The sequence below is a fragment of the Ascaphus truei genome, chromosome 3 (genome assembly GCF_040206685.1).
Source record: "Ascaphus truei isolate aAscTru1 chromosome 3, aAscTru1.hap1, whole genome shotgun sequence".
Taxonomy (NCBI): domain Eukaryota; kingdom Metazoa; phylum Chordata; class Amphibia; order Anura; family Ascaphidae; genus Ascaphus; species Ascaphus truei.
Genome location: NC_134485.1, coordinates 333,615,923 through 333,629,496, shown reverse-complemented (window position 1 = coordinate 333,629,496; position 13,574 = coordinate 333,615,923). Strand labels below are relative to the sequence as shown.

The 13,574-nt window shown below is 43.5% G+C and overlaps 1 protein-coding gene across 1 annotated transcript in view; it reads right to left on the bottom strand.

Moving 5' to 3' along the window:
• The window catches only part of MBD6 (methyl-CpG binding domain protein 6), a 60,894-nt gene that overhangs the window by 17,320 nt on the left and 30,000 nt on the right, over positions 1 to 13,574 (bottom strand). Inside the window, exons 3-7 of the mRNA XM_075591537.1 lie at positions 13,432 to 13,568; positions 12,797 to 12,899; positions 10,277 to 10,445; positions 1,621 to 3,318; positions 629 to 1,332 (exon numbers count right to left, since the gene is read on the bottom strand). Of these exons, the coding sequence (XP_075447652.1) occupies positions 629 to 1,332; positions 1,621 to 3,318; positions 10,277 to 10,445; positions 12,797 to 12,899; positions 13,432 to 13,544 (2,787 nt within the window). The 5' untranslated portion in view covers positions 13,545 to 13,568. The remainder of the gene's footprint in view (positions 1 to 628; positions 1,333 to 1,620; positions 3,319 to 10,276; positions 10,446 to 12,796; positions 12,900 to 13,431; positions 13,569 to 13,574) is intronic.

The window sequence follows — 13,574 nt, the reverse complement described above, 5'->3', positions numbered from 1 at the left end:
GATTGATAATGAAGCGCTATTAGTTTCTGACTTGCCACCCCCGTGCATTATCATTAAATAGGAAATCATACCATTAACAATTTATTACAAAATATCTGATTGAAGATATCTACACTTTGAAATAGCCTGTATCTCATAATAATAATAATAATTAAAAAAATATATATACAGTATATATATATAATTTTTTTTTTAATTATTATTATTATGAGATACAGACTATTTCAAAGTGTAGATATCTTCACATATATATATATATATATATACACACACACACACACACACACACACACACACACACACACACACACACACACACACACACACACACACACACACACACATTGCCTTCCCAGCAGGGAAAGCAAAGAAACAGCACACAGTGGTACATAGCAAAAAGACTGTATTCAAAAGACATGACAGCACATATGCAAACCACATACATACATTATATATATATATATATAAAATCAATACGTTTAGAATATTGATGCCTTCCAAACCTGTTAGGATACAAACCTATAGATCTCTAGCACTAGAGAGCTTAGTGTTACCAGGCCTTTGTATCACCCACCCAAATGATGGCTCAGTGGCTTTATTTCAAAAAGATCCCTTTGCCTACAGTTACCTGTCCAGGGCAGGTGGAGGAATCAACAGCCCCAAGACTGGCAGCCAGAAGTGCTGAATTCAGGGCCATGAGAGCAGGCGAGGCAGATACAGCTGGGAAGAGCAGTGGTTGGAGAGGGTTATCAGTGAAAGCCTCAGGCAGAGCCAAGGGCGCCTCATGTTTCTCAGCTGTGTCAGCTTGCGTAGTGGGCAGAGATTCCAGCAGGGGAGCGAGAGATGACAAGAGGGTGCTTTGTTGTTGGTTCTGCTGTGAAAGATCGAGCTGTGGCAGTCCCAACCCTCCCAGTGGTAAGAGAGGTCCCTGCAGGAGAGATGCCATCAGCAAAGCCTGCAAAATGCTGCTTTCTGGGTCTCCCACAGCAGACGGCAGAGCCAGGGGTGGGTTCTGAAGACCTAGGAGGCCAAGGTCGACACTCCCCAGCATAGAGGAGGAGAGGAGGTTGAGCAGGCCTTGGTTAAAAAGTTGTTGGTGCTGGTTCAGGGTGAGGGAGAGAGGCAATGACCCCAGCAGCGCTAGGTTTAGTAGGCCAGGGGAAGTAGCGAATGGCAGGACCTGCTCCTGGCCCAAAAAGGAGAAGCCATCCACGGCAGGGGGGAGGGAACATGGCAGTTCGCTGTTCCCTTCGGCGATGCAGCTCGGGACCAGGCTGGGGGCATGAGAAGCTTTTGCAACCGGGGATTGGTTGGGTCGTGTGGTGGAAGAATCTAATAGAACAAGAACAAAGGGTAAGTGAACAAGTAACAATGAAACTATAAATTGTAAGCACATATAGGCGTCTCTCACTCAGATTGTTAGAAATTTGTAGACATACCCTATATATACTCAATCATTCAGCAAGGCACCGTCATGAGTGCAGACAAGAAATGAACATAAAATCTGTTTTTATGGTTGTAACTAAATGGCCCAATGACGCTTTGCAGATTCCTCCATTAATTTAAAAGATGGACAGGAGACAGGATTAGAAGGATGACTATCTGCTCCTTGATACTTACTTGGGTTTGCCCCAATGGGGGTCGAGGGTAACTTTAGTGGCAAAGGAGTCCCTGAGTTCTGTTCTGTAGTCGTCTGGACAAGTTGCCCTACAAGGCCAAGGAGATGGCTGCCGAAGTCCTGGGAAGCCGGGGAGATGCTGGGGGTTTTGCTTTGGCTTGGGGACTCCTCGACTGATGAGTGAGGCATTTGAAGAGAAGAGAGGGTCTGACCAGCTGCTGAGTGTGAATGAAGGACTTTGGATTTGCCCAGGTCTTCGTCAAGCCGCCCCCCAATGCCTACTGGCTTAGATGAACTAGAGTTAATTTTGTAGAATCCACTAGGGCTTGTAGGTAGAAAGAGCTGCCCACTGGTATCCTGTGGATTTGCCTCAGAGCCTGGAGAACGCCGTTGTCTTTTGCGTTTCACTGTGACATCTCTTCTCTGGGAGGGAGTCCTGCCCGGCAGCCCCCGACATTCCTGTGTGCCAGCCGCAGAAAGCAATGTATTGGTGTTCAGCAACCGGCTGTGTAAAGTGCTAGGGGTTGCGGCTTCTGGTTTGGTTTGACTTGCCATTTGAGCCTTGGCGGCTGCTGTGAGGAGGCTGCTGGCCGGGAAAGAGGCATTGCTTTGCTGACCCAGGATGCACCCGAGAGGAAAGCCCAGTAAGCCTTGCGCTGCTCCCAAAGACACAGGTGGTGCTGGTTTATTGCTTTGGTGGGTTAAGGCATGGCTGGCATTTGAGGTGGATCCCAGTTGGGCCTGTCCAGAGAGAGGGAGGCTTTCAAGTATTGCTTTCGGACTTGGGGGCACAGAGCATTTGGGGGAGCCGACAGGCCTGGGAGATCTGGAATTTGGCCTGGTGGGGCCGGGGAAGTGCTCAGAGGAGGCAGAGGAGTGGCGAGAACGTTGAGGGGACGGCTCCACACTGCCAGCCGGGGAGGAAATAGATGAAACGGAGGACCTAGTGGTGGATGGAGAGGTCAGAATTCCTCCCCGGGGGAAGGGAGAGAATGGTGGGAGCACCGCGGGAGAGGAGCGGCTGCCAGCATTGTGTTCAGGAACAGAGTGAGGGTTCATTATGGGGACCTGAGACTGGAGTAAGGGAGGAGAGTTCAATGTTTGGAGCTTTGGACTGGGCGGCCTGCAGCTGCTAGAGTCTAAAATGCCCAGTGGATCCTTTTCGGTGAAGTTGAAAGGCCGTCGGGGGCCCTGAGGAGACTCATCCAGCGGCCGGGAAAAAGTGCCACCTGGCGCAAAGCTACATGAGCTGAGAGATAAAGACTTGGGGGACAGGCTTGGATGTTCCTGACTACACGAGGGGTAGGAAGGCCGGTTTTGGGAAGACTTAACATGCGTAAGAGAACTGGAACACAGCTCATGGGACATGGCTTGCTGAGCCCTAGAAAACCCTTCGTAGTTACCATTTGATGGTGCTGGTGGACAGTTCCTTAAGGCATAGGACTCACCAAGAGGTACCCCTTGCTGCCTGGGTAGAACAGGCCGCTGGCTTAATCGGACACTGGGGTACCTTTCTCCAGGACTTGAGGTGAAAGAATCCTGTTTATGATCATGGGGTTTCTCCACCGTGTGGGAAGAAGGCATACTGTGGGCTTTCTCCATCATGAGTTTTGTGAAAATGTTGGGATCCAGGGAGCAGGGATGCTGTCCGATCTTTGGGCTGGTAGATGTTCTGTGAAAGTTTTGACTGGGACCACATGCTGTAAACAAACAAAAAAAGTGTCAGACAGGGTATCGCTCAGTGAATTGGGAGATAGAAACAGGAGGAAAAAAGGGATAATCAATGCAAACTGTTCTATATGAAACGTGAACAACGTATTCTTATCATGCAAAACACACTTGTCAAAAGTTCACAATTCTTTACTAGTAACTTTGTTGACTGATTCACATCTGAAGGAGACGGCTACACACATTGCAGGAATAGTCTCTCTATCCATTCAGCAACAAAAGAGTAAACAAAAAAAAATGAAGGCGTTAGGAACAAGCCATCTGTCTGGGAAGTAAGAGCTGCAATTAAGGACAAGCAACTTCAGAAAGCCTGCGTACCTTTTGTCCTTCAGGTGTTGAAAAGTAGAGTGTACCCTCAATGAAAGCACTGCATATATTAAAAAGTGTTAAATGACAAATACACACTTTTTAAAAATTCAATAGAAGTCTTTTCATTGACCCGAGTGGTGGAGTGTCTGCCTGGGTAAAGCTGGCAGAAAAACAGAAGTTGAGGTACCCTTTCCCAGGGGCTGGAAGCATATGGATCTTCTGCACACCCTCTTATAAATTGTTTACCTTCCGTATTTGTTCCAATAGCCATCTAAACCGTCACTAGAGAATACATGTACCATGTGCTAGGTGATAGTAAGCCAAGCAAGGATTTGTGTCTGAATCACCTCTGTGACCTGAAGGTTGCAGACTCAAATCCCTCAAAGCATAATCTCCTATTTGCTTATTGTGCCTATAAACTCGTTTACAGGTGCTCTGTAAATTGTACAAATACAATATCAGATACCTTGCCTCTGGTCCTATGTCTGAAAACCTTGAGTTGACAATACATCTACAGAATTGTAGTAAGCAGTACAAAACATAGTTTTAAATGTCCTATGGTAATGCGTCCTGAATTAGCCGATTGATATCACCATACGTGATCTGCGTCACCCCAAAGGCGGATGCTTGATGGGTCTCCCCAAGAGCTGCTCCCCTCTGCACAGGACCAGCGTGCTAAGGGTTAACATTTGCTAGAACTTTGTGGAACGTCAACCCCACCCACTGGAATGTTAATGAGCCAAGAAGACAACGGACTTTGTATGCGTGGCTGCATTTAATCTGAACCCCTTTAGTGTACATCTGCGTCGCCCCAAATGCAGACAGCCTTTGACGCAGTCGGAGGGCAGCTAAAGGGTGTGAGCCGTTTGCTGCTGTTACAGCTTCTCTATTTTAATCTGAAACTCACTAGCCCTTTTCCCCTGTACCAAATTTTCCAACTATCTGTGCATGAAATTTCTGTTAATTGACTGTGTCATGATAATGTCATGAGATATGCCTGAATGTATTGATGTGTCTCACGTGTGTGTAAGTATTACTGAAGTAAAGTTATGAGTACATTTAGATATTGCAGGTTTCAGGCAAACATCATTTGGCAAGAGTTTTTTTACTCTGTCATAAAACGGTCTTTACTGGCTGTCCCTTTCTAACTTTCTCTTCCTTCTCTGCTAACTGACTCTGCCTTTCTGGCTCTAACTGTCTCTCTCTTCCTCCGTCTCTCCCTCAGCAGTCAGGACCTGTGCTGGCCTATCATTGTCCCCCAGGTCTGTAAACACTGTCAGATCCAGGGTGATGCGTTGCAAATGGAATCCCACAGCTGCCGCCATTTGTCATGTACGGCACCCTGTGAGCACGCGACCTGCATACGGGACAAGGGTTGATACTTATGCCCGCAAGTGCTCCCACTTTTCACCTCCCCAGAGGTCTGTCAAATGGACAATATCGCCTCTACAGGACAAGGACTAATACACAACCCATCTGGCCCTTTTAAGTGAGCCCATACAGGATAGGCACCCCGCAATTAAGCTCTCTTTGACACCAAGCTCAACCTGGAACAAGCCTGGGCTTGTCATATACCCAATATATATTGTATTTTTAACTTCAAACTGTAGCTCATTAACCCCTTAAGTACCTAATGGATTAAAATACATCATCTCATGATATTATGATGACAGACTGTATAACCTCTGTTCTTTTAATGTAACCATGTATTGTTATAACTCTGTGCCCAGGACATATTTGAAAACGAGAGGCAACTCTCAATGTATTACTTCCTGGTAAAACATTTTTATAAATAAATAAGTTTCAATTGTGCCACAGAGGAAAATATGCACAATGTAACTTGTGGGGTTCTGCATCAAACGGTTTAACACCCTACTTATTTGATGATAATGTCTTTCCAGTAACCAATCCCTATTTCTTTTGACCTCTGGAAACCCATGAGAAATGGAAAAATGTGCATAGGACATTTCCTTTGCTTCTAGTTCCATCCTGGCTACGTGACATAATAGGAAGAGGCTGGAGGTAGGACAAAATCATTGGTCAAGGTAGAATAGGCGACGTCTACTTCACATAGGCTAGTTACGCTCCACGATAAAGCTAAACTTACCCCAACACACACACAAAAGGAAGGGAACAATGTGTTGCCATGAAGAAAGAAAAATAAATATTGTAGCAGTTTCTTCATCATCCCAATGGTGACGTGACGTAATGGGATATGTCAAACCATATCCAAAAATAAGAGTAGGCTAAAAAGGGTAGGTACCCACAAATGGTAGGCAAACCTCCTACAGAAATTGGCTGCCAAATCTAGTTTCTGCTGCATCCTGCAGATTCTGTAGTCTGTAATTTCTTATGAACGTATGCAAGGAAGACCATGTGGCCACATTGCAAATCTCTCTTTGCGACACATCTGCCTTCCCCATCCAGGATGCTGCCGTGGATCTTGTAGAATGAGCCTGCATCTTAAACGGTGGCACCTGTTATGCCGATTTATAGGCCTCAGTAATGTAATTCATATTGTCAAGGAGAAACTTGATGCTGCTTTCCCTTCACGCTGTTAGAAGTACAAAAGTAATACGTGTTCAGAGGATCTAAAATCCCCTGTTCTCTTAATATAACAAATAGCTTGCTCCACATCTGAATTGTGAAGTGTCTTCTCAAGTGTCCTCTCATTAGATGAGTTAGGGCAAAATGTAGTGAGATTTCTTGATTCGCATAAAATCTGGATGCCACTTTGGGCCTGAAATGTGGTAAGGTTCTGAACATCATCATCTTATCCTGGTGCACCCTGAAATAGGGTGGGCCGATATACCAGTCTTCAGTAATATCGCAATGACAATCTCCTGGAGTGCTGATATGAGAGATTACTTTTTATCGCGATATTTCGGAATGTCCATGCAGTGAAAGCAGCTTTGAAGCTGCCGCTGTGCTGTCTCTCTGCTCTCTTTTCTGAAGACTCAGAGAGAGGGGAAGGAGCTTTGGGCAGCATGGGGAAAGAGAGCATGTGAGAGCAGTGGGCTGCAGCAGGGAAAGGTAGGAACTCCTCTCCTCACTTTCCTTTTGTCAAGTCTTCCATCCCCCCACCACCCTCCCTCCCCCTGGGAAACAACCCATTACTCCCTCACCCCAGGGGCACTTAACCCCTTAATTTCCCCCCCATGGGCTCTTAACCCCACCGTCTCTCCCACTGGGACCCTTAACCCACCTCCTCTCTCCCACTGGGACCCTTAACCCCATGCTATGCTTGCACTTCACAATTTCTCACCGACACTGCTTCCATCACCCTAATATCCCCCTCATCTCATCACTCTCACCCTTTATAAAAAATTTAAAAGTCAATTAAAACAGATTTTTCGACAATTCTTACATGTCTAAAAATCTGTTTGATATACTTTACAATTTTCTAAATAAAATGTTTTTTTTTGAATGGAGTGAATATCTCAGGGTGAGAATGATGAGATATGGAGGATTTTAGGGTGATGGGAGCAGTGAAGTTTAGGTGAGTGAGGAAAGGTGAAGTTTAGACATGGAAAGGGTTTGGGAAGGAAGGTCTCTACTTCTATTAAATCTAAAAAAAAAATATTTTGAGAACACATTTTATTTAGATTTACTAGAATATTTTCAGACTTATTTTAACAAATTTATCGCGATACATTTCTTAATATCGTTATCATGGGGAAGATTTTGATCTCTCCCAACCCTACCCTGAAAAGGGCTTCCTTACATGATAAGGACTGAATTTGCTTATTCTTCTGGCAAAAAGTGAAAATTACTAGAAAAGCACTTTCCCTGTTAAGAGCTTTAGCTGAGGGCTGGACAGTTAAAGCATCCAATACTAGTGACTGATCAGAAGTTGGCCATGGGAAATATACACAAAACACAATACAAACAACAAATGCTGAGAACAGACAGGTGACTGATAGTTATAAAAAACACATTTAATAAAACACAATTAGTAAAACGCAAATATTATTGCTATGAGTACCCGCTTACCAGAAGTAAGAAGGTAACGGGCAGTACCTTTTTACTTCTGGTAAGCGGGTACTTCAGCTACAGCAGGAGTGTATTAGTGGGACCTATTCCATTTTCATACTCATAGCAATAATATTTGCGTTTTACTAATTGTGTTTTATTAAATGTATTTTTTATAACTATCAGTCACCTGTCTGTTCTCAGCATTTGTTGTTTGTATTGTGTTTTTGTGTATATTTGTTTAGGTTATCATACAGTATTACGCTATGCCATTTTATTTATTTTTATTCCATGTTTGACCATCTACACGTGGATTACTCCATTGGATCTGCCAGTACCATCGACTCTGGTTGTATATATCCTTTATATATGTTTTGATATATGTGCCGAGCGCCAGGGATATAACACTCTTTCCATTCACCAATGCTAGGCATCGCAAATGTTGCCAGATAAGGGATTATGAATACTTCCTTTTGTCTGAGATGTGCTCATACGACTGCCATAACCTCGTGAAAGTTGGAGAGTCTGTCACTATTCCGAATAGCAAGGCCATAAATTGAAAGTGGTTTCCTGGCATACAAAATCTTAGGTACTTCTAATGGCTGCCCATGAAAGGTATATGCATTCTTTAGATCAATTGAGGCAAGAAAGTACCATGGTTCTATTGCTGCGGTGACTGTCCTGAAGTGCCGAATATTCAACAAGCGATTCACGGGTTTAAGATCGAAGACTGTCTGATTGCAGCTGGAGCTATTGTAACTAGGTAGATAACAATGAATTGCTGATTGTCATCATGTCAATTCCAGTCATTTAGCTGAAGCAGAGTTTGAATCAATGCAAGCAATGATTTGTAGCCTGGGGCAAGCCTTTATGACACAAAGAATATCTGATTTGGTTAATTTAGGCATTCAAGGCATAATCCTGATAAATGATAGTACCTATGTATCCGATAAAATGTGAACCCAACAATCCAAGAACTGGTAGAGTCAACCCAATACTGCAATTTCCTCCCTGCATGGATTAGGCAAAATGTCTATGGAGGACATGGTAATCTCTTCTCTTATTTTTCTCTTCCGATGTTTGTGGAACCTGTGACGTCCAGAATCTGGTATTTGACCTACTGTACATGGTCTGCAATGTCCACTTTCCCAAAATCTTCTCTTAGGAGATCTCAAAGCTCCTAGTAGGCATATGGTTTTTCCTGAAAAACAAATTGACCTATCTCTCCAGAGAGCTTTGCTATGAGCGAGTTAAAGCATCGGTAAACAGAAAATAACCCGTGAAAGGTAATGATACCAGCTTGACTTTGGATGCATTATCTGCTGCCCAATTCCTTAGCCGATGATCTTGCCAATGAAGCACCACACAGAAAATCCAGAGCACACCTGTAGTTTGAAAAATCTTTCAGCATCCTCTGTCGCCATGTTCCAGCTACGATATCTTCTCCTAGATTATGACACAAACTCCCAATTGTTCTGGCAACACAGGCTGAAGTCACTGCCAGTTTTAAGGTTCTACCAATCGTGGGGAATTACTTTTGAAAAATTCTCCATTCTTTTATTTACTGGATCACTGAATGATAAACAATCTCCCAGAGGTATGGTGGTCTGGTGTGTGATCCTTGAAACTGCAACATCCATTTTCAGAGGAGCTTCCCATTGGGCTGCACCCAAAAAGGAAAACATCTTCTTAAACCTACTTAAAAGCTTAGACCTCTCATCTGGCGTTGCCCATTCCGGTTGAACTATGTCTTTACCAACTGGTGCACAGCAAAACACCTGATCTTCGTAGATGGGCTCCTAAGAAGGCTGGTTGGCAAGCCAAACCCCCTTGCAGACAAATCAGGATTCCCAGGGACTCACAAGACTCATGGAAATTTCTGCATGTCGTTTCGATCTCGCAAAGGTATACGCTGGATGAACGCCAGCTTATGACTCCAGAAGTGGTGGGAAACGCACCTTCTTCTCACCTCCTTTAGAGAGTTAAGGGAACATGGTCCTGCCGATAAATGCAGGAAGGGTGAATGAAACAGGTTTCCCTGGTACTTCCTCATGCGGACTACGTGGATTGCTACAGCCTGGGGGAACTTCGGGCCATCCTCTCCTCGGCATAGGTGTACTAACAAAAAATAAAAGGAGATCCGTGGTAAAAAAAAAAAAAAAAAGGCTCAGCCAAAATAGTACAAAAATAACTAGCCTAGGAGAAGTGGACACCAATTTTTGTACCTTGTTCAATGATTTTGACCTAACCCCAGCTTTTCCCATTACGTCACATGTCGTCATAGGGACGACAAAGAAAATGAACTGTTTGCTAATCATGATGAAGAAATCTATGGACAAGAATGAGATCAGTATTAGGCAAAGGAGATGGAAAAACATAAAATAGACAGAAAAAGCTGATATTGCAGAATAAAACCAGTTGCTTGGGATCCCATTTGGGAATTGCATCAACTATGATTTAACTTATTTCTGCACAGGCAAATCTTTTCAAAACGTATTAAAAAGGTCTAAAGTTCCTGCTATAAATACATGGTCACTTTGGTGATCAGACTCCTCAGGCGGCCCACACTGCCTCTTCCCACCTCTTAACCACAAAAGTAAACAATAAGGAGGGGTGGGATACGGCGGGAACATGTAAAAGCATAGTTACCGGCAGCTTGATTTTGTAGTGCAAGGGGAGTATTCTCAATGCTCTTGTACAGAGTAGCGAGAGCCACAATTTTCCTACGATGGTTACAGAGTTTGGTCATGTCCTCCTCAGCCTTCACGTCCTCTGCGCTTCGCCGCTTCACCACTGCCCTTGGGTCAAAGTTAAAAACCTGGGCAAAAAGGTAGAGCAACGTTTACTGAGAGAACACAAGGGGGAGAAATTTAAAAAAGCATGAGCTGCAGAGGACGAAAGCAAGAAACCCGCGTCAGACACGAGAGACAAGGGAGAACATTAATAGCATGTTGTGAGCAGCTCTGGGCAGAAGCTGCGATGGGATGGAGAGTAGAGATGTAGTATGCTAGAGGGTGAGGGAGGCAGACAGCAATGTATTACAAAGTCAAGTCAGCTACCCGAGAGAGAAGGAAAGTATAGGACCACTGTGGGAGTCAGAGATGCACTGAAAATGTAAGGTTTTTTTTTAAGACCATGAAAGAAGTGAAAAGTAGCAGATTTGTATGTGCAATGGCAAAGAACTAAAAACTTGGGATAAAACCAGCTCTATAAAAACAGAACGCAAACTCTTAAGGGCACAGTTCTATTTATTATTATTTATTTTTTATAATAATAAAGAAATTGACATGACCAATTCTATCCTGGCCACTTAATTGTGAAAACAATGTGTAATAATAATAATAATAATAATAATAAACCTCTAATAGTTTTGGTGTAAAAAAATAATGTGTTGGGAGAAACCACTGAGTTTTCGGAGAAGTGCTTTATAATTCATCTCTCTCGTAACAGGAGATTTGGAACGAGTTAAGAGTTCCTTTACAATGCATGTTGCTGTAGGGGGGAATGTATGTGCTGTTTGTTGTTTAGAAAGGAGCATTTTCAAGGAAAAGATTAAAAAAAAATGTAAAAATGTTAATCCGTGTAATTGGCTTAGGAAACGCAAGCATTCAGGAAGGAGCAATGCTGACTGGGACTAAAGCGTACTAATGGCAGTTTTTAGAAATTCAATCTGGGTGACTGGATTTAAAAAAAAAAATTATTATTAATACCCGACACCTGAGGGTATTCCTTTGTAAACATGTTGATCTGAGACTTTGATTTACTCTAGCAACTTTCTTTTATAGGATGTCCCTGTGTTTAACAACAGCTTGCACTGGTAAAACACCACCTACCACCTTCTGTACTGGCTCTTTTGAATGACAAACACTCCCCTATTCTGAGGCCCTGGACAAAAATAAATGGTGCTTGTTTTCTAGATAGAACGGAGGGTATTGCAGGCACAGGTCTCATCAATATTCAAAGGGAAGGTCAACTGCGGGTGCTCTTGGAAGTGGGGAACATCCTGTAGTACCCCAACAAGTCACGAAGCAAGAAGCAGGTATCGAGGCACACTGACTAGATCAATAAGTGGTTTATTTAGCAAAAGACAATCCTTTTGCAAAATAAACCACTTATTGATCGATCCGTGTGCCTGGATACCTGCTTCTTGCTTCTTTTCTAGAGACATAAGCAGCCAAATGCTTGCGTTAAGCAGTTATATTTGTTTAAAACGAGACAATAAAAGAGGTCCTTAGAAAAATGATATATACAAAATCCCTAACAGCTGATCTAGAAATAATGTATATATCCAAGTGGCTTCTTTAAACAACTGTAACCATGCTTAATGCAAAGATTTAGCTACTGTACTTTGAAGGAGTGGCTCAGTGATTAAAGACACGGACTGAGTTTGAATTAAGGGAACCTGAATCATATCCCGGTGTCAGCTCCTTGCAACCCTGTGGGGCAAGTCACTTTATCTCCCTGTGCCTCAGGCACCAAAAACAGATTGTAAGCTCTTCTGGGCAGGGACTGTGTGTAAAAATTCTATGTGGAGCGCGGTGTACCACGCACTATTCAGTTATTGCGAAGCGCTTTGAGTCCCAATTGGGAAAAAAGCGCGATATGAAATAAAGTTATTACATTTGTTTCTTACAAATAAATTACAAAACACTTTGGCTGACAAACAGTGTCCCATTCACAAACTCCAGAGAGTTGTTACCTCCACCCTAATCTGTCCATGTCCTTATCAGGGATGCAATTAAAATAAGGGGGGGGGGGCGCGAGGGGGGAGTTCCTGTGCATACTCTTGTTGACCACATAGGGACATCAGGCAAGAGAGAGTAGATATTAAATCAAACGCCTACCTAAATCCTAGCTGACCATGCTTACAAACTAGAAATGATTACAAAATATCTTTTAAAAGTTGTGCCCAATCTCGGTTCAAAAAAAGGGCATCTATTGTCCAGTTCTAACCCTACTGGTACACTTGGTTCTGGGAGGTGTGTCCCTTCAAAAGGTCAATCCCACGTTACCAAAATAAAATATAAAATCAATGAGTATAAATCAAATATATTCAAAGTAAACATTTTATTAATAATCTATATCTCAGGATAACAATCTATTAACACCATTCCAGCGTATTTGTTTACAGCTATCATGGTTATTTACATCTGAACGGTGGTGGCTTACCTTGTAGATGTTAAGAGGACACTCCAACCCACACTTACAGGTTCCGTCAGTCACTAGGTAGGTTCTCAATTGATCCATAGAGGTAACAATTGTACCACTCGGACTGTAAGCCAATCAAATGGTGAAATTAGTCAAATCTGACTACAATAATCCTGAGGATAGAGAAGAACTAAACAAAAGGAACTACGTATGTTGACAGGACAGTTACCAAAATGGAGACAAGTTGGGCACTAGAATTCTGGCAGTCAGATATCTCCTAGGAAGGAATACCAAAGAGACTGGACAGGAATACAGGCATTGTTCCATTGGGAATGTTCAGGAGTACAGTCCCACAATAGAGCCGATCACCTCCAGGCACAGACGTATCAGAATTGGGCAGACATGCAAAGCTTGTCCTCACCGATTGGGGGTCAGTGCAATAACACCTGAAGGACTTTGGCTGGATGACTTTGGGAGGCATAGTGGGATGCAGGACCGGCTCAGTTGGGTGTACACAGGCCAAGGGAAAGGGGCAGAAATACAGTGTCTGTTATGCCTATGGGATACAGAGGCTGCCACCTAAGGTGAAGGGACATGCTGTGATAAGAGAGAACTTGCAAGAGCTTGGGAGATTTAAATGAGTGGCAGGCACGCACCTGACATACACCACGGTGCCTGGCTCCACCCTCCTCTGCCAGCCAACTGGCACTTGGACCGCTGGGGTCCCTCCATAGTTATCGCCTTCTCCACTCTCACTGCCGCCATTCATTTTGCTCTCTCTTCTCTCTTGTACCTATTA